This window comes from Copadichromis virginalis, linkage group LG1, assembly GCF_057382275.1.
Source record: "Copadichromis virginalis isolate Kocher_CV1m ecotype Utaka linkage group LG1, C_Virginalis_male_GT1.1, whole genome shotgun sequence".
NCBI lineage: Eukaryota > Metazoa > Chordata > Actinopteri > Cichliformes > Cichlidae > Copadichromis > Copadichromis virginalis.
Genome location: NC_140618.1, coordinates 9,165,362 through 9,186,989, shown reverse-complemented (window position 1 = coordinate 9,186,989; position 21,628 = coordinate 9,165,362). Strand labels below are relative to the sequence as shown.

Below are 21,628 nucleotides of genomic sequence, written 5' to 3'. Positions count from 1 at the left end.
CACATGGCCAGTATTCTGATCTCAGCTTTGTGCATGTAAAGACATTTGTCTCTCAGTAAAAGAAGATCACCACTGACCAGAAAAAGAAAGAGAATCTTTTGCAAATGAAAATGCCCTGCAGTGTAACATTAGCAGAAGCTAGGTTAATTTAATTAATTTTGAATGGAGCCAATGTCCCACAGTAAAGATTCTCATTGCAGCACACCTCACTGTCTTAATTGCATTATTACGCTCCAGTCCTGCCATGCAGGATATTAGAAAATCCTCTAGTTGATGAACAGGGCCACCAAACCCCATGACCTATCTGTTTTTTTTTTGTTTTCTGTTTTTTTTTTTAAGATGGAAAAAAAAGACATTGCCTCAGCAGGAAACTAAACTGTAAAGTTGGTTGTTTAAAAAAGAAAAAGTGCAGCTTTAGGATCCTCTTTGTCATGTCACAGTTCTACATGGTTGAGCACTGTAATCATTTTTTTTCTTTGGAAAGCTCTCTTTATTAACAGGATTACTGAAGAACTTTTGCAAATGTAGCCAAGTTCTGTTAGAAGGGCTTACCTCGGGGCTGTTTGGATTGCCTGAGCTTCGTTGAGGAAAGTCTGACTTCACCTCAGAGCCACGTCTGTGGCTTTTTGGCTCTTGTTGCCATGGCGTTTCAGTTCAAGGAGAAGTTTGGAAAGAAAATTGAACGATATACTACACAAACAGTGCTTGATAATATTGTAGTACTTTCTCTATTATTTAATCATGTATTCGTTTTACTTTTCCTGCTTTTTTTCCCTTTACAGCTTTATAGGTATCACATCTGTTTTATGGTACACTTGCTTTGATACTCTGCAGCCAATATAACAGACTGATTTAAGGGAAAGCAGGAAAAATCCATCCTAAAACACTTACATACTGTTAGGGAGTGGCTGATGATTTAACTTGAATTTTTGGTTCGATTTTTCTGACTTCCTCTAATAACTGTTTCACTTTAAATGTTATGTTTTTGGCTCAGTTCACTAAACTAAAAAGGAGCTTCTTTATACATAGTATTTCATGTTCATCCTTCATTTGAGAGATATAGATCGCTGAATATGTTAAAACTCTCAATAATTCATAATGTTATGTTCTTATATTGCATAAGTGAGCCATTTATTGACTTAAAGTTTCATAAAAAGAAAGATTTACGGTGAAGCTTGATGCCGGCGGTTTGTTGGTGGATATTATTATTTTTTGCCTGTAATTTGTAAAGGAAATAAGATTGATCAGATTTATAAATACTATCAGCGGTAACTTAAAGAAGTATGACAAGTTTCACTCTAAATATTTGGGAGAATATGTTAACTTTGCTGTTTCCACATAGAACCCAGAGCTTAATCAAAGAAAAATAACCCTCTGATTGTCCTCATAATTCATTTTTGGCAACAAAATGAAATTTCAACATTGCAAAACAGCTCCAGAATACATTCCCAGACTGTTTGTATACTATACTACACTGCATTTTTTAAGCACAGTACACTCAATTACACAAAACCAACAAAGCTTGTCAGCATTTAGTACGCAGTCCTCTTTTCCCTTCTCGACTCTGTTCACTCCTGTAAGTGGGGAAACCAGGGCAGCTGACAGAGGAGATGTAAAGCATGCCAGTGGCACCACTGCCCTTTGTAAACAGTCCATCTGTACCTACCCCTCCTATCCTCCACCCACCTCCCTGCCTGCCTCTTTGCTGCTCGAGCGCCCGCTAATTTGACCTCTTGAATAAGAAACGCACTGAAATAATCCTTTCCACCCCCTCCTCCTTCCTTCACAACAAGCCTTACCCTCTGCTATGCCAGCCATTTACAATATGACTCAAGTCTTGAGGGATGCTCTGGCCGACTGGAGGGCAAACACATTAGTCTTAGTTGAGATACCGACCACTACGTGAACTGCCTGATATATTTAAAGCCAATTAGCAGTAAGGCTATGAAGAGCAGGTCTCCGTCCATCAGAGAGAGTACATAAGGAGAGGAAGGGAGGTAATGTTAAGGAGGGAATAGGGATGGCCTGGCGTATGTTCTCACTGATTTGTTGTTTGAAGAAATTAGATGAAAGTAAGATAGCTTTTCACTTCACTGAGATGGAGGCTGTATTGTAAAAATAAAATATGACAGGTTCTCTACATATGTAGAACTACACGATTAACCTTTTGCAATGTTTCAGGGAATAAAATGAAGACATTATAGAGCTACCAAAATCAGGTTAGACAGTAACTGAGAGCTTTGTTTGCACAAAAACGTTAGGGTCGATCAACTTATGCTCATCTTAATAGGGAAAAAAATCAAATGGATAGATTATTTCCAGATTAACAAACAACACGCAATTACTGTGTAGTGCCATAATCTGCCTCTGTTGCCTGCAGTGGTCAGCTGTACATGTACATTTGGCTGCGTGGTGAAGGATTCCCAGGGACAAATACATTCACCCAGATCTTAGCAGCTGATTAAAATAGAAGTGCTGTGTTATTATGCCAGGGACACACACACTCACACAAACACAAAGCAACGGATAGCCACACTGGCTCTCAGTGACACATAGACAGCTACTGCCACTGATAGTCACCAACATCCTTTCCCCCTTGTGTGTGTGCACGTGTGTGCGTCCTGGCTCGAGCAGAATTTTTAATAACCTCTTTTGATTAGAATCCCCCTCCAGCGGCTTATTTAGGGCTGGATTTGGAGCGGGTTTAAAGGCCACTGCCCCCCGGGGGGCGCTCCATTGCTGTTCTCTGAATTCAGATACGATGTCCTTGACACCTCTGTATCCTGTTCCCATTTTGCACTATTTTTGCTGCCGCAGCAACAGATGAGTAGCGGAGAGGTTGTGGGCTCCTTAAACCAGCTGTTAACCTGTGTCCCCCCCCCCCCTCCTTTGCTCCACAGAGTCGCTCCAGGCAAGAAGACCCAGAGCAAGCTCGACTGAAACAGAAAGCTAAGGAGGTAAGCTGCAGCGGAGATCATTACCCTTGACATTTCCCCGACTCCAACGTATTAATTTTTCATGCCTCACTACATATGTAATGCCATTTAAAGTCCGACTTAAAAAAGTTTGAAGAATTATTCGCGCAGATTGAAGCCCAAGTGTGGAAAATGATTTTCTGCGCACCCAAGACACCCTCCACTTCTTCCACTCCACTTCTTTTTTCTTTTCCTCATCTGTGTCGTCTCACAGCAGTGTAAATTTTGACTAATTGCTTTTCATTGGGCCCGGTGTCTTTCCGTAGATGGTGTCCTTTATTTACTGTTAATTTCTCAACTCACTTTTGGCACATCTGTATCTCGTCTTAAAAGTACATTTGTATTAATTTTATGTAAATGTTGTTGCCACATAAAAGTGCGATTATCTTAGCCTACACAGTGCAACAGAATTTATAGTGAGAGAGCAAAATGGATTAACTTTTTATATCTGTTTGTAAATTAGTCCAGTTGCAGCGATGCATAGTTCAGCAAAAGCATAAAAGTATATGATGAATGAGGTTTTAAGATGTACCAGTTCATGGTCTGCAATAACTTTTCCTAGTAAAAAGTAGTAAAAAGAGTTATTTCCTTTTCCAACAGGCAGAGGCATAACACTTAGCTCTGCAAACTGGGAAGTGTTTAAACTGGTATAGTGCATTTCTTTTCTGTACAACGGGGGCGCTTCATCTCAAGTGCAGGTCTTGTATAAAATGAATTCCCAGTGGAGCTCAGAAAGTAGACCACACCGTGTTTTAGTGGATGGTTAATGTTGTTTACGCAAAGGAAAAGGAAATAGCACTTTCACAGCGGAAGTTTGCCTTTTTAATTTTTTGTTTTTTTGTTTTGTCTTGTTTTTTTGTTTACACCCGAATAACTTCACTGGGTGCTTTCAGTCCTTGGCTTGCTAACAAAGATCAAGAGGCCTGCGTGGAGCTTCCATTGAAAAGTCTGAGTAGGCAGGAGGATAAAACGAGCAGCATTCACCTGTTGTTGTTGTTGATGTAGAATGTAAGGAGCACACGGGGTTTTGTCTAACTTGCTTACTCTTTTAAAGCAAGCCTTTTGTTTATTTAAGTAAAGTTTACTGAGCATGCATGCACTTTTTTGACTTACACCATCATTTATACTCACACAGTTCTACACTTTTGGCCACTTATATTAAGGATTAATTGCATCTATCTCGTTCAATGGAAACTCTTGTATTGTTGTTTGGCCAGAATATTTAATTTTAAGATGCACTTAGCCAGAGTGTGATATTGAACTTGTGACCTTAAAGTGACAAGTGCACTTACCTCAGGCTACTTGCGGCACTCGATCGTTTGTCTTCTTCTCTTCCGGACATTTCTTTCTAGCAACAGTGAGCCCTGCTGCAGTTTAGAACATTCACACTAGATCTCAGCCTTCCCATAAGCCCCACATATGCAAATGAAGCAGCGTAATAGGCAGCGCGATAGGTTTGCCCCAGGGGCCATGTGATCAAAGTGGATCTCCTCCCTGTTAAGTGGCAGTCCGCTCGTCATCTGGATACGGCCAGATTAGTGCCTCGTGAGGAGATGCCGCGTGCATGTATGCACATTTTCATTTTCATCTGGAATTTTAAGAAGGTGGTTTGGAAATTGTTACTTTATATAATGCTTTCTCCCGCTAGATAGAGACGAGGAAAACTCACCAACCCCTCCAACTGCCCCCACCCCCACATACACACACATACACACACATTCAGCTCCCCTTTTCCACCCTCCCTCACCTCTTTCTTTTTTGCTTAATGGCCGTCGTTTCTCAGCCCCCGTGCCTCTCCAGTTTTCATCACCTGACTGGCTCAAGGGGACAGAGCTGGCTGTTTGTGTCACTGCAGAGTCAGTCGGCAGCTCACACATCTGCGCAAATTTCATCAGGATAATGAGCCCGAGCTACTCTTCCAGGCGACGGGCAGAGGAGCCGACTCTCTTTAAGCCCTTCTCCCTGATCACACACACACACACACACACACACACACACACACACACACACACACACACACACACACACACACACACAGTCTAACACATATGCACACGCGCACACACAACCACTACCACCAAACAGTCATCATTTTGGGGAGATGGAATTACAGAGTGTTATATACTCGAACCAAGTGTTGGCATGTAAATTGAGCTGGTGCATGATTTGTTTTTAAAAAGGCAGGTACATTGTGCTGTGAAACTACTTTTGCAGACCTGAATCAGTGCTGGAGCCTGACAGCCAGGTGTTAACCATGACTCGCAAATAAATTGTATGAATTGAAATGCTCAGGCTGAATGTCTAGTTAAGTCATTTTTAAAATCACACATTTACCTTATAGAGTTTGTTACATATATAAAACAACTGCGTCATCTTACCCTCATTTAAACTGCTCTCTGGGAGTTTAAGTGTTAAAGAATTGTAATAGGTGGGACACTGGTGTTGTGGCCCACTTGGGGCCTTTCTGGATTTTGCATGTTCTCCTTGTGTCCCACCCAGCTAATAGGTTGGTTAAGCAGGAGAAAATAGATGGATGTATATTTAATATGTATTCATTATCAGTGTTATGACCAAGTTTTACAAAAAGCAGAGATAACATTTTTGACTCCTGTTGAAGCCAAAGAAATTAATTGTTTTTAACTACACAGCATTGTCTCTGCCGATTGTCCATATTTAGCTTCCCAGCATGCACCTGTCTTTTTTTGCCCCACATAGTATCTTTGCCTGAGGACCCCACTTACCTTCAACCCGACGAGTGGGCATCACACCCTGATTAGTGCCATGATTAGACCAGAGTTTTCACTTGTAGCAAAGAAATGTTAGAAATTAATAAGCAGATTTCTGGGACATTTATTAAATGCTCTCTAATTGATGAACCATTTCTGTTTTGAACAGTCCACGAGCTTTCTGCTGGCCAGAACACTAACTTTGTTCAGACTGCCTCATAATTTAGGCACTTTGTTCTTAAGTTTACAGAGACTAGACCTGTGTTTCTAAGGGGATAAAACCTTCTCTTTTTAATTATGCAACAATCTGTACCTCTAGCCCTAACCTTAGGACAGACTTAGCTTCACTAAAAAAAAAAAGAAAAGAAAAGAATGCCAGAATACAAAAGAAATACAGTGTTCTATTCAGTATGAGTTGTAATGAACATCTTATGCTCTAGGTGTTTCCAGCTGAGCTGCAGGATTTTAGTTTTGTATATTGATGTAGCTAATCCTGTGATTGTGCTTATGTATATAAACCAGCAACCTGAAGCTCAACCTTGTCACCAGCAGTGTAGTCTGGTCAGATAGTTGTTGGCAGAGGTTTTGTGTGCGATAGGCTTAGCACTTCTGTTTCCTCTATTCACTACCATTTGGCCGAAAGGTCAGATGGGCTATTTCAGAAATGCCCCCAGTAAAAATCAATCGGCAAATCGTGGAGCTCAGTTCCTGTTTGTTTTTGTTGTTGGTGGGTCTGTGTGTTCTGTCTGTTCCATCACTGAGGCAGGGGGCCAAGCAATGCCTGATCATTGAAAGTGAGAGAATAAGCGAGAGAGAAGAGAGAGAGAAAGGAGGAGACAGAGAGACAGAGACAAAGAGATGGAGAGAAAAGAATACTGAGGGTGGGGGCAGTGGTGAGATAGAGAGGGAGTTAAGGCCAGTGGAGATACATCACAATGTCAGAAACACAGACACACTGCAGCCACAGATTCATCATCACAACCGCGTCTGCAGGCACAACTGGATGCAGGAAACGAGTGAAGTGGAGAAGAGGTGTGGAGAGAGGACAGGACAAGAGAGACGAGGGAAGAGAAAAAAGACAAATTGGCTACTACAGCTGGCCAAAATCTGGCCAAAAGCTCCTGTTTGAGTTTGTTCGACCCCGAAAGCAAATAAGGCCACGAACAGTAATATTTCCACTATATGGCACAGTTCATATAAGTTGATTAAAAACTGTCACTAAAGCATTATGGAGTACCTACTCAGCTTCCACTACGATTCAAATTGGACAAATGATAATCATAATAATACCAGCTGACTTGGGATGAAATTGATTTTACAGCTGTGCAGCTACAGGTAATTTTTACCTGAACTGGTGCATTGGGGAGAAATTTAATAACTCAAGTGCCACCTGATCATACTTGGCAATTGCTTCATAAGTAGGCTTGTAATGGTGTGTAGTGTGACTCTTTAGTGTATGTCCTACATAGGTTTCTAATAGAGTCACAAAGGTTTTTTGTTTTGTTTTGTTTTGTTTTAAATGGACAGATCCACATGTGTTCTAGTACATGTTGTTAAAAAATGTTGTTTGCAACTTGTTTTCCTTGAAGCAGAGAACAGTGTAGGCACATATTTTATGGGATACAGCATGCATCAAGTCAGATGACCTGTGCCATCTGTATGTGAGGCCACACCTGTACATATGTACATCACTTCTAAGGGTTCATTGCAGTTGTTTGTCTTCACCAAGCCCAGTTCCACAGCAGGTCCATTATTTGCTGTACCTTGTGCCTCTCTTTAAGTTAGTTACTCTAGTACAATACATATTGGATATGGATTCAAGACTCACAGAGAAGCCTCGTGCTTCACCTGAGCTACAAGGACAGTAGTGCAGTTAGGATATATCGCCTAGTGAGCTGTCACATACTCATGGTGGAACCAAAGATAAGGTTTGCAATGATAACCAACAGACTGCAGCAAGATGCAAGTTTATATCCCTTTCAACAGAATCTATGACGCTGCATTAGCCTTGATCGAAATTGCGCTATCTGAGAGTGAGGTAAAGGAAGACCTTTGTGACTGTAAGCTTTTGAGAAAGTCTTTACTATGCTATTATATTTATGAATGCTTAAGTTTTTGTTAATTGATATTTATTCAAGTCATTATTAACATTTTTTAAATAAATAAAGAAAAAAGAAGTTATAATATGAAGAAATAAATGTTGACAATCAAGAATTCAAACAACACATCACCAAAGTGCTGTTTAGATAGAGATTTACTTCTGGGGATAAAAATCCACAATCTCCAACAGCAAATAACGTAATCTTGGCAATCCAAGAATAAAATATGGAGGTTGCCCACCACCTTTGTGGAAGTGAGAAGCAGTGGAGTTTTATATCAAAAAATATCCATAAAAATCTTATCTTGAACAAAAACAATTATAGAGAGTTAAAAACATATGTTTGTAATGACGAGTTTGTGTGCAAAACACAAAACCGATGTTTCTGTTTTTAAAATGAGCTTTAAAAAAAGCTTAAAAAAGCTTTATTTCCAATTTAACCAGCCAGCACACCCATTTAAGAAGAGCAGAACCACCTAGCCTTATTCTTTCAGACCCAACATGATAGGCAGAAATACCCACTTGCGAAATAGACTTAATTGACAGAATGTCTTCAAAAAGCAATGAAAAAAGTCTGAAAAATTCTGTCATTTACACCACTGCTTCAATGAGTGCCTTTTATAAAATAAATGTTATTTAGAAAGAAGAATTATGGCTACATAAGGAGCAAGTAGTTGATTGTTCACAACACACTTGAAAGCTATTAAAGAGGCTCCCTTCCTGTAAGCGCGAAGTCATCCACATTCCCCAATATAGAGTAAGAGATGAGAGCCAGGGCTTTGCTACCAGGTTTCATCCTCTGATAAACTGGCTATCTCCTACTGTGGCTGGTTAGCACTCTCAAAGGGCTCCGGGTCAAATAACCCCTCAATATACTCCATGTGGTCAGCCCACTTACCAGCAAGGACTTCATCCCAAAGCTCCTCAGTGTTGGACTCAGACTTTTCTCAACATCTTGAGAAATATGACATGCATTTTCCAGGATTAAATACTGAAGCTGAGGACCAGTCTGATGCTCAGCTGGCTCTCCTATTGTGCATTATCCCCAGACTGGACATACCTTGTCCTGAATCTTGGTGTGCAAAGATAAGCAGCATTGGAAGACTTCTCCGGCTTCCGCTTTGTGATCTTATTCAAACATGATGATGGCGAACTTAAAAAAAAAAACGAAATAAAAAATTGTGCTCTGAGGGCAGCCAGGCTCACTACTTGTAGCTTGCAAGTCCAACCCTGTGGAGGAATAATAGAATAGCATAAAAACAAATTTAACTATGTTTTCCAGGAAGTGCTTCACATTTGTCATCACAAGTCATGTCCTTTAGGGTCTGAATAGAGGATGTTTTCAGACAGGTGTCAAGGTTCTGTGATATCCCATAGAGAGTGAATCTGGATTTACCCTTAGTCGAACAAGTGTTTCAAAATTCCTAAAAAGAAAAAAACAAACAAAAGACTTAGATATTGACTTATATTCTTCTCTAAATTGAAAAGAGATCTACATACATCTTAAAAATGATTTCCCAGCATTTTATGCCTTTATTAGACAGTTGATGTTGTTAATAATACAAAAACAAATAAGTGGGGCATTAGTCAAAGCTGTTTGGCTGGGAGGTTGAGGGAGCTCATGGTTTAACACTTAAGCCACTGAGGTCTTAATTTTAGGTGTTTTTGCTAAGATGCTTGGACAACTGCAGACGTGAAGCTTGTGTGCTGTTGGAAAAAACGAAAAGCGCAGGAGGATTGAGATCCTTGTGAGATGATCATCCTTGCTGTTTTAAGCAAATACAAGGCAGGACGAGAGACGCACAAAGGGAAATTAACACCGCAGAAAGCACTAAAACTACAGAAGAAACTACTAAAAGTGAACATTCAGCACATTTTCAGCACTTGATTCAAATTCTTTTAGTTTCCACAGCAGAACTCTGTGGTGAGATTTAGTAACAGGGTGTTTCTTAGAAGCAGCGGGGGGCTTAGTCAAGCTTCCCTGGATAAATAAAGGTTAAAAAATGGTTAACACAGTCTGTCTCCCACTGCCAGCCCAATCACTGGCAGACCTTTAGATGATGTGGGAGGGAGCGTAAGGGAGTACATGGTCTTCTCCTCTCCTCTTCTCTCCTCTCATTCGTTTTCCATTCTTCCACATTACCATGCCCTTGCAGCAACACTCCACTTCTAGCTTAGAGTGATTCCAGAAGACTTGTGTGAAACCGAGAGCTCTCCAATGGGAATCTCAAAGGTTTTTGTTAGAATAATTTTCCTCAAATATTTTTTCTTCTTCAGGCATTGAGAGATTTTTTTTTGCCCATTTGACGCAGCAGCATTGCATGAAATGTCTTGAACCTCTACCAAATTAATTCTGCTCTTGCTCAACTTTGAACCTTGCATGGCTCCAATTAAAAGCCTGCAGGTATATATCCTTCCTGAGGTGCAAACATATATGTTAGAGTCTGAATTCACTTAGACCACTATTCACGTGAGATATGCAGAGCCTTTTTCAAAGGAATATACTTTACCCATATATTGTCTATATTCTCAAGAACTGTTTGCATTAATGTTTTGTGTTATTTAGATCGTACCCGTTTGTTCAGCCGGTCCTTAATACACATATACATGTGTTTGACTGGCCTTGCCTTCGCCACAAGTGACCAGGTCGTGGCGAAACTGGAATCCACCCACACTATGAGCCCCATCAGCTGCAGCCTCACACTTTGTCAGAAGACGATGTAACAGCCCCTTGCTTTTTATTAGGCCAGTTATATCTCCGAGTTCATAGGCTCTCATCCTCTGGCCCTCCTCAAACTGCTCTGCTCAAAGGAGCGCTGTCCCCCATTAGGTAGGCCCCAGGGCAAAAGCCTGCTACCCTCCTCCACATTTGCTCCCTCTCCATGCTGACTTTCAAAGAGAATTCCTGCTGTTATGTGTGTCCCAATTCATAGTTATTATATTCTTGTCTTCTAGCCTTACAGATACACAATACATTCATTTCACTTGAGCAGCAGCCATCGTGGTCAACTTGCACAATCATAGTTACAGGAACATGCATGTGTGCTTCTTGAGTATATTTTATATATTAGGTTCTTTAAAAAAAATCATTTTTCTAAAAAAAAAAAAAATTTAACAAGAGTGCTTTTAATCTAATATGTTTTCAACTTGATTTCAATTATTTTTCTGAAAGATCACGAAACAGGTTAAGATGGATAATTTAATTATCACATAAGAAAGGTCTGTTTTGTAGGTCCTCCAGATATGCAGGCTACTTAATAGTACACTGTAACCTTATTTTTTATTTGTTGCTTTGTTGTCTGTAGTTCCAACTTCAGTTTTTTTTCTTCACCTCAAGACATATTACATGAAAAAAAAAAATAGAAACAGGCTTTAAAAGTACCTTTGGTGTTCCTGTGTGTTTTCGAATATTACAAAGTGCTGTAATGAGAAGGAAAACAACAAAAAAAGGAGATTTTTTTTTTGCCTCAGAGGGAGATAGCGACTCGTCTAGTTGCTGTACAAGCCTGTAGGTTCACTTTTCTCTTTGTGCGCCGGAGCACTCCTTGGGACTCAAGCGACAAGGGAATTGGGCATGCTGAGCTATGCTGAGCTATGCTGGTGGCGAGGTGCCAGCCTCCTTTGCCTGGGATATAAGTGAGAGGGAAGCAGGAGGCAGGACATGTTTCAATTAGGCAACAAACACCGCACACAGAGGATAGGAGAGGGGAAAAAATAGCTTGCCCACATCAACTACCTTCTCCCTCCTGACCTTTCCCAAAAATACACTTCCCTGAACTGCTGTGCCCCACCTTTCTCTTTTTTCTCATTTAAAATCTAAAGAGTCATTTTTGTGGAAATCTTATGGGAAGGACAGTAGCGGGGGTCTTTGAGAGGTGATGCTAAGTGTGCCAGCTCGGCCTGCATGTTTCCATTAGATTGTCATGTTGGCTAATTAGAGAGCGGCAGCATGATTCACCTTGTTAATTAGGAGGACTTGCACACCATGTGCCTAGGGGCGGTGTGGGGAAGAAGAGCCCAGCCTCAGAGCCTCCTAGTCGCCTGCTGCCTATGAAGATTCCCCTTCTCATCTACCTTCCTTTCACTCCTTTTTTTTGATTTGGAAATGAATAAATCATTGAGATCGTCCTCTCTCAGAGTGTGAATATCTGAGTTCTCATCTTTTCCTGGATGCAAATGAGGCGTGATCAATAGAAGGTGACGAGCGGCAAATCTAAATGTTAAAAAAAGAGAGCAAGACAGGGAGAGAGAAGATTGCTAGACGAAGCACAGCAGCATAGAACGAGACAAAGCGAGAGAACATTTAAAGTAGGAAATTTTCCCTTAGATAAGCAGTATTTTTAATGATCACTCCTCTTTCCCTGTCGCTCCGGTGTAACACTGTCAGAATCTGCTTAACACTGATTTCTGGCTCCTTCATTAAACACCGTTCCTTGGCAAAATGTGTCGTGCAAATGTTATTATTTATAGAAGCATTACTTACTCCAAAGTAAAGGCACGAAGTCTGTAAGACATATTCAATTTATTCATGTATTTCATGCAGTGTCCCTTTATACATTTTAATTCCTGCAAATAAGTTGCATATGAAGAAGAACCACAGGGCTGTGATAGTGACACTCACATAATGACCTTAGCTCCAGGGACAACTGAGGGCTCTAAATAATTGGTCCTTCGCCCTGGAAGGACTTCAGACATACTCAACTTCAGAGGAAAAGGAACACACTGCGCTAAGACTATTAGATCTTGCACATTTTGCTCCATAGGTAAAATACCACAATCACAATTTATGTGCAAAGAATTTATGATGAAACTGAATTTCAAAACAGTTTATGTCGCTTTGTTATTACATTTTTAACTTTGGGTGATTTATTATCTATTATATCTGTCTAAATTATCTATTGCCTATCTATTCAGAAAGACTAGTATCTTTGCAAATCCAAAGTTTTAAGTGCCGTATATAATGTGTCAGAACATATTAGTAATGCACACTGAATATCGCATAGTTTAACTTTAAGCGTTATAAATATTATAAATCTTTAAATATAAATTCACTATAATAATAATACAAAATATTTTATGGTGTTCTCCTATTTGCAGTTCAGTTTGTCTAATGAAGCCAAACATGTCTCTATCCACACTTGCCTACATTAGCAGGTCGTGGCTCAACTCGTCTCTTTGTAGTGTATGAGTGCAGATGGAGAAGGGAAACCTGATTGGTTACTGCAAATGGCCCCTCTGCCTGCAGCAAACTAACTGCCAGGCACTTCACATGAAGAAAGGCCTCAAGATGCGGCTCACAGATGTTCACGTAATGTCGGCCATGTGGGTGTCAGGTGAATGAGTTGCATGGATTACAGACATACATAAAAAACATACATAAAATGTCAACACACACACACACTCTTATGTTAGTGGGAAACTTAGACAAATGAACACGCAATGTTACAAATACCTGAATTTCAAAAGCAGTCTTTATTAAGAAACCAAACAAACAAAAAATCTATTATTCGAATTCATGCTAAAGAAAAGACATTGCCTTTGCATCAGATTAATTCATTCATATGAAATGAATATAATATAATCCAAAAATATTTAATGTGCACATATCCTTTTTTCTGTTTTGTATTAATTATTAATAATTAAATACTAAATAAACATCAGTCTGTCAGACCTACACTGCTATGCACAGTTACATATAGACATGCAATAGTTTCCCAGTGATAATGTCTGCATTGATTTAGCAGAGATTTTTTTCTTTCATGCAAATATTACAAAATACCAAACCATTCTTATGAACAATCAAAAGTTATTACTTTTTTAAAACCTTATATTAATTTTATTATTACTTCATTAATAAATAATACAAAATAGTGTCATCTACACAAGGTCACATGACAGTCTAACAGAATGTTACAAATTTTAGAAATTCATCTAACATTGTCGTGTAAGACTGACACTGCAATCCCTGGAACCACACTGCCAGTGAAGCTAAAAACTAAAACCTTATTGTGTTTACTTATGGTTCCATTAAAAAAGAATAAATATAGTTTTTTATAACTACATTTTGCATGCATTTGATTATATCCTGGTCCTGTGGACGTAATGTACTTGAAGCTGTATAATATATCCACAAGTGTATTAGAGGCAGACCATAGACTGTTTCTGTAAATCCGTGCGCAGACTTTTTATCTTTTTACAATTAGTGAGTTGACACACTGCCAGTTAAAGCCTTCCTGCCTTTCTCTTAAACTGCTGGCATTGACTACTGTTATCATTAATTTAACACTTTTTATGTAGTCAGCATCAGATGACTTATTTTTAATGCTGGCAATTTGGCTGTATTTTAAGAAAAAAGTGATACACTTTAAATTTATTGAGACTGGGTAGTTTAAAAGAGCAAAAGACAATATGCTGTGGTTGTAGTATTTTGGTACATTTTTGTCTCTCAAACTTTTCTACACTATTAGAAGATAAAGAATGAATGTAGAAACTGCAAAACAGCGAAGTTTGTACCCATCACTGTTTAAAAAATGTTTGCACCAGGGGCCTTGGGTCCAAGAAAGACATTCACCAAATACAACATATGCTTTGTCTATATAGTAAAAAGCTGCCTGCTTTGTTGTATTGGATCAAAGCTTTTGAGGGGTGTTTGGAGGGGGTGTTAGGACAGACACTAACTGAAAACCCAAAAACCCATGATCTTCCTTATACACTATATTGTGGGCTTTGCAGGGCGAACAGCCCTTTAGCTTCCTTCATAGCCCTGTAGCTGCTTGTGACGTCAAGCAGAGCATGTTCTGCTCTAGCAAGGACATCTGTCTGTAAGCGTCTGGAGGGCCGCAAGCAGTCCCCCAGGCCAGGAGCAGGGGGAGAGGAGAGAAAAGACTTTGTTAAAAACAGCAGAGATGGAAAACGGCAGGTTGGCCATCATGGCTCCTACAGCTTATCCTCCTCTTCACTCCAAGCGTGTCAGACCGCTCTAAGGTTCTTTCTGTATTTTAGACATTTTTGCATCATAAGGGGGCATACTGCTCTTTCTTCTGTGATAAGAAAAACCCATGTTATTTCTTACTTACGTCTTGACAGATACTTTAACGAATCTATTAAGGGCGCAGAGCTCGAGTTAACTTGTAAATAATTCATGATGTTGGGAAGCAGGTGACTGAAAAGAACAAAAAACAGTACAGTTGATCACAGATCAAATCAAGAGGATTTTCCTATTTTTTGCTATTAAAAATATGAGTAATAAAATACGTGAACTTCATAAATTTTAAACATGCTTATACAACAGGTTTCTTCTTATCCTGGGAACTTAATCTGCAGTACAATGTTATAATAAATCATTTTAAAAAGCTATTTAAATCCAGTAGTCATAATTTACATTTACAAAAGCAAAGGAACAGTTTAATTAGAACAATTGTAATATTCTCATTAACTGTTTTACCTTACTTTATAATTGCCACCTGCGCGTATATAAACTTAAATCTCATAGCAAAGCTGTAGATTGATTTTCTGGGTTATCTCAGAAATGTTCTACATCTCCTGACCTTTGCTAATAATTTGACTTTACAAGTCCCATTTCCTTGCCTACAAAGGGCATACCGGCAGACTGGAAGCACTGGTATTTAAGTGACTTCAGAACAGCAGATATTTATGTGGTACCATTGATCGGACTTGGCAAATGTATGCATCTTGTCAGCTGGTTATTTTCCCAGTCCGGGAAGAATTCCAATGGTGACCTTTGCAGTTTTTGGCAATGATTGTACCTATCGCTTAACAGTGCTGACAGCGTACTCCAGAAGGTTCAGAGCGATTATTGCACTTAGAAGTCACGGTTCTGCTTTTTTTGTATTTCTACAAGATTAAAGAATGTGAAAAGATGTCCTCCTGCAAAAAAATAAAAAATAAATCATCAGCATTGTCAGTCTGTAAAATCTTTTTCAGGAACATCATTAGGAAAGATGAATAGCTCTGTTTGTAAAAACATACTAGAAGAGACTGACGGTGTATTTAACAGTATGGTGTCAGAACCTTATTACTGGATCTTGGAAAAGGTAAATATTTTTGCTGCTACCATTTTAAGTCAAGCGGTTTTACTGTCATTCCAAACGTGCAGTGGTACAGTACACAGTGAAACAGGACAATGTTCCTTGCAGGCCATGGTGCTACATATAACATACAACAGACAATCAAGAAAGGTTTACAAAAGGGGAGTTCATAGCATTTGTACACCTCTGTGTGACCATATGAGCATACATATGTAAACATTTAAGGGTAGCCAGAGAAAGTTGTAAGGCAAAGCAAGTCTGCCCCAGCCCTACTCAACTCTGGCTTGTATCCACTGGCAGTCAACAAAGGAAGGTAGACTCTGCATAATGGCACCAGATTGAAATCAGAAATAAGTCTCCCACTGTCATGGCGGCCACTTTACTGACGGGAAACGCAGACTGGAGGGTTGCAGATGGTAAAATGAAGTCTACATTCATCATACAGTCATAAATCTGAAAATGCAGGCAGTTGCTGTGGGCGCTGGGAGCCCATGCCTGGTGCCAACTGCCAGCCAGAGTTGCCGGCATCCTGGTGCCATCAGTGAGATAGCGGACCTCACTCACTCTCTTTCTGTCTCTCGCTCTCTCACTCTCTATGCTCTGTCACGGCTCACTTTTCAGTGGGATTCTTTAAGGTCAGGCCTGAAGAGGTTTGTCTGTTGTTTGTGGCAAAGCCTAATAAGGATAACAGTGATAATATTATTGCAGCCTTTTCCAAAAAATCATATCCACTCTGTTTGCCATATCCAGCCACAATCCCTAGTGTGTGACTCTATTCTAATGCCTGTATACATTTGCATGACTTTAAGAGCCTGACTCAACATTTGTCCAAATTGTTACTATTAGTCAAAATCTTTATTTTGACCACTATCCAATGTAAAAGGAATAAATAAATGTAGTTTATTCATTGAGCTGGTTGGTACTGCTGCTATTATTCCCCCTACTTTGTGTTGTCAGCGTGTTTGAATCTTTCAACATTCCGCCGTGCTAAATGTGAAGTGGCAACACCCTAAAGGGCATGCCTTGCCAGCGGGATTTTAGGAAAAAATCAGAAGCAACTGCATGCACATTTAAGATCAGACTTTGTACACCAAAGCAACCTTTTACAGAGCGCCATCTGAAAGTAACATGAAATTTTCCCCTGATCAGACAACATACATGCCTCACGCAAACACCAGTGCCCAGCGAACACATGCTGAGAGATAACATAAAAGAACATGAAAGACATCAAGGCGCACATTGATTGTCACTGTACGCTTCAACCCAGGCCTCACTCCCCCAGCGGGCAGACACGCAGGCAAGCTGGTGGGTAGGCATTCCCTGTGCTGTGGCCAAGATTGATAGGCATGTGTGTGTGTGTGTGTTGTGTTGTGTGTCTGTATACTTTGTTTGAATGTTGAAGGTAGTGCTGACACCCTCTGTACCGTGGCCCCAGGCCCTCACACCTCCACCCAATATAAAGGGCAGCTCCCAGCAATGCTGGATTCCCCCTCAACCCTGAGGGTAGGCATGACATTACCTTGGGCAGTGCCTCCCCGCAACCCCCACACATCCTCAGAACCATGTGACTACACACACATAGTCTTTGAGAGGAGCTCGGTTAATGGCTGAGAACAGTCTACCATTTTGTTTTGCTCAGGAAATTCTACTTATACAGTTCAAGAAATCTTGTTTTTTTTTTTTTTTTTTTGCAGTCCCCTTTAATTCTTATTCTTACATTTGATCTTAATCTTATATGCCTGACAGTTGTTGTTGTTTTTTTGAGCCTCTGATTGCAAATTGCAGTTTGGGGGTTAGTATTACTGGCTGGCTATATGTAACTGCTATGGTGCCCCTTTATTTGGTTTTGGGTTCATCACAGGGAGATGGTGATATTTTGAAGTTTTGCTCCATCAGTATGCACAAGTAAAAAGTTTAATTTCAGAGTTCGAGATCGAGTTCAACATTTATTGTCAATGAAGAAGCCCAGTTAAATTAGGAATATGTCAACATTGAGAGTGACATTTAAAACAATACAGTGATATTGATGAGAGATCTGTTATTTTATACTTCTTATGATATTCAAGAAAAGGAATCTTGAATATCATAAGAAGTATAAAAAAACGATCTCTCAGCATTATGAAAGAACAACAAGTACAACAACAGTAAGTACATTTGGGAGGAGCATTAAGCTAATGTGTCTGGATGCACTGCCATGATGCAAATTTATTATGTGCATAAGACTTAGAAGAACTGAACAACATGTGAAAATGTGGAAATACTAGATGTGAATCTTATGTTCATAGTAAGGTCTGATTGTTTCTTATGTTTTCACTAGATGCAACAACAGGAACTGGCCCAGATGAGGCAGCGGGATGCCAACCTTACAGCACTAGCCGCCATTGGACCCCGAAAAAAACGTAAAGTGGATTCACCGGGGGCCACGCCATCAGGGACAGAGGTGAGAACTATATTGTCAATGTTTTTTTTTATCATCACCAGTTTGTAATGCTGACTTGCTATCGATCTTTGGGAAATTAACAGTCGAGAATTTTGGATTTAATCTAATTTAATCAATCATGTTCTACTATTTCTAGTTAGTGGACATGCCTAGGCAATGACATTGTTATCTTATTTGACAGAAATCTGTGCACTTTCTTGTTATTTATGAGGAACTGATAAGCTAAAAATAAAACAAACAGCACAATTCATTATGATAAAAATATTTTTTTAACTATGAAATTTTAAATAACTAAATTATTACATGAAGAAGAAGAAGCGGTGTCCCAGAATTCATAGCGCGGCCCAGCTCAGTTTCCAACAATGGCGGCAGCTAGTTAGTTTTAATATTACTCTTATTATTCTTTCTGAGTCACAAAATAAACGTTTATCATATTTTCAGGCGAGAATGTAGCTGTGTAAACCTCAAATATCTGCTCAGTTTATCAAGACACCACATATTTTCAAAAGCGCTCCGATGTTTTCGGAGACATCTGTTACCCACTAGCTCGATAGCGAGCCGGGGGCTAGGCTCACTAGAGCCGTGAGAACACCGGACTCCCGACAGATCTTTTCAAACACACCGCTGTCTTTCGATGCTCAGGTTAAACATGATATATAAGTCACTTAGATAACTTAAAAATGTTATTGTTTGGCTTATTTTAGTATTTTATTTGTTCCTGCGTAAATCGGTTTGGCTGAGATTAAAGTTATAGTTTTTACATGGCTGAATAAACGTCAAGCTGACAGCTGATCATCAGAAGTGTGAGATGCTCGAGAATATTCTCCGGTGTCTTGTTATACAGTGGGGCAAAAAAGTATTTAGTCAGCCACCGATTGTGCAAGTTCCCCCACTTAAAATGATGACAGAGGTCAGTAATTTGCACCAGAGGTACACTTCAACTGTGAGAGACAGAATGTGAAAAAAAAATCCATGAATTCACATGGTAGGATTTGTAAAGAATTTATTTGTAAATCAGGGTGGAAAATAAGTATTTGGTCACCTCAAACAAGGAAAACCTCTGGCTCTCACAGACCTGTAACGTCTTCTGTAAGAAGCTTTTCTGTCCCCCACTCTTTACCTGTATGAATGGCACCTTTTTGAACTCATCATCTGTATAAAAGACACCTGTCCACAGCCTCAAACAGTCAGACTCCAAACTCCGCCATGGCCAAGACCAAAGAGCTTTCGAAGGACACCAGGAAAAGTATTGTAGACCTGCACCAGACTGGGAAGAGTGAATCTACAATAGGCAAGCAGCTTGGTGTGAAAAAATCAACTGTGGGAGCAATCATCAGAAAATGGAAGACATACAAGACCACTGATAATCTCCCTTGATCTGGGGCTCCACGCAAGATCTCATCCCATGGGGTCAAAATGATCATGAGAACGGTGAGCAAAGATCCCAGAACCACACGGGGGGACCTGGTGAATGACCTGCAGAGAGCTGGGACCAAAGTAACAAAGGTCACCATCAGTAACACACTACAACGGCAGGGAATCAAATCCCGCAGTGCCAGACGTGTTCCGCTGCTGAAGCCAGTGCATGTCCAGGCCCGTCTGAAGTTTGCCAGAGAGCACATGGATGATACAGCAGAGGATTGGGAGAATGTCATGTGGTCAGATGAAACCAAAGTAGAACTTTTTGGTATAAACTCAACTCGTCGTGTTTGGAGGAAGAAGAATACTGAGTTGCATCCCAAGAACACCATACCTACTGTGAAGCATGGGGGTGGAAACATCATGCTATGGGGCTGTTTTTCTGCCAAGGGGACAGGACGACTGATCCGTGTTAAGGACAGAATGAATGGGGCCATGTATCATGAGATTTTGAGCCAAAACCTCCTTCCATCAGTGAGAACTTTGAAGATGAAACGAGGCTGGGTCTCCCAACATGACAATGATCCAAAACACACCGCCCGGGCAACAAAGGAGTGGCTCCGTAAGAAGCATTTGAAAGTCCTGGAGTGGCCTAGCCAGTCTCCAGACCTCAACCCCATAGAAAATCTGTGGCGGGAGTTGAAAGTCCGTGTTGCTCGGCGACAGCCCCAAAACATCACTGCTCTCGAGAAGATCTGCATGGAGGAATGGGCCAAAATACCAGCTACTGTGTGTGCAAACCTGGTAAAGACCTATAGTAAACGTTTGACCTCTGTTATTGCCAACAAAGGTTATGTTACAAAGTATTGAGTTGTATTTTTGTTATTGACCAAATACTTATTTTCCACCCTGATTTACGAATAAATTCTTTACAAATCCTACCATGTGGATTCATGGATTTTTTTTTCACATTCTGTCTCTCACAGTTGAAGTGTACCTCTGGTGCAAATTACTGACCTCTGTCATCATTTTAGGTGGGGGAACTTGCACAATCGGTGGCTGACTAAATACTTTTTTGCCCCACTGTATTTTAGATAGCAAGGAGTTTATTAAACTTCACCGAAACAATCTGCAAATTTCATTAAAATTTAATAAACTATCATCTTGTCTTTATTTTTAGTTAGCACATACCTTAAACACTTAAAGCTGTAAGCTAATGATAGTTATATATGAGCAGATGCTGCTGGTGCAATAAGCTGAACGTTTTATGTCCAATGGATGATGATCTGATTAGTCGACTAATTGCAAAAATAATCGGTGACTAGTCGACTATCAAAATAATCGTTTGTGGCAGCCCTAGTATCCATGTACCACGATGAAGCTCGCATAGCTTATAAATGTTGGGCCATGGCTGGAAGACCTAAACAAGGCCCAGAATTTGAACAGAAAAAATGTGCGAATGCCAGATATAAGTACGCTGTTCGCTTTATAACTAAAAATGAGCAAATGCTGAGAGCAGATTCTTTGGCCAGGAAAATGCTGTGTAATAATATGGCAGATTTTTGGAAAGAGGTGAAAGCTCTTAATAACTGTAAACCATCTCTACCATCAACTGTTGAAGGTGTTTCTGGGGCAGATAACATTGCAGCATTATGGAGACAGCATTACAGTGCGTTGTTTAACTGCATAAAAAGTGATCCATATGAGGACAATCTTGACATGAGTAATGACACAATAAGTGTAAGGACACATGAAGTATATGAAGCCATTCATAGGTTGTCTGATAATAAATCCTCTGGTTTGGATCACATCACTGCAGAACATTTAAAACATGCTAGTTTAAGGCTAGCTCCTCTTTTAGCACTCTGTTTCACTGGGTTTATGATTCATGGCATATTACCAGACTCAATGCTGTGTATTTTACTGGTACCAGTTATGAAAGACAAAGCTGCAAAAGTGAGCTGTTTGGATAATTACAGGCC

The 21,628-nt window shown here is 40.0% G+C and overlaps 1 protein-coding gene across 2 annotated transcripts in view; it reads left to right on the top strand.

Moving 5' to 3' along the window:
• LOC146718300 (transcription initiation factor TFIID subunit 4) overlaps positions 1-21,628 on the top strand; it is a 110,110-nt gene that overhangs the window by 62,360 nt on the left and 26,122 nt on the right. For both annotated transcript variants that reach the window (XM_085446220.1, XM_085446145.1), the window contains 2 exons: positions 2,901-2,957; positions 18,165-18,287. In XM_085446220.1, coding sequence (XP_085302346.1) covers positions 2,901-2,957; positions 18,165-18,287 — 180 coding nt within the window. The remainder of the gene's footprint in view (positions 1-2,900; positions 2,958-18,164; positions 18,288-21,628) is intronic.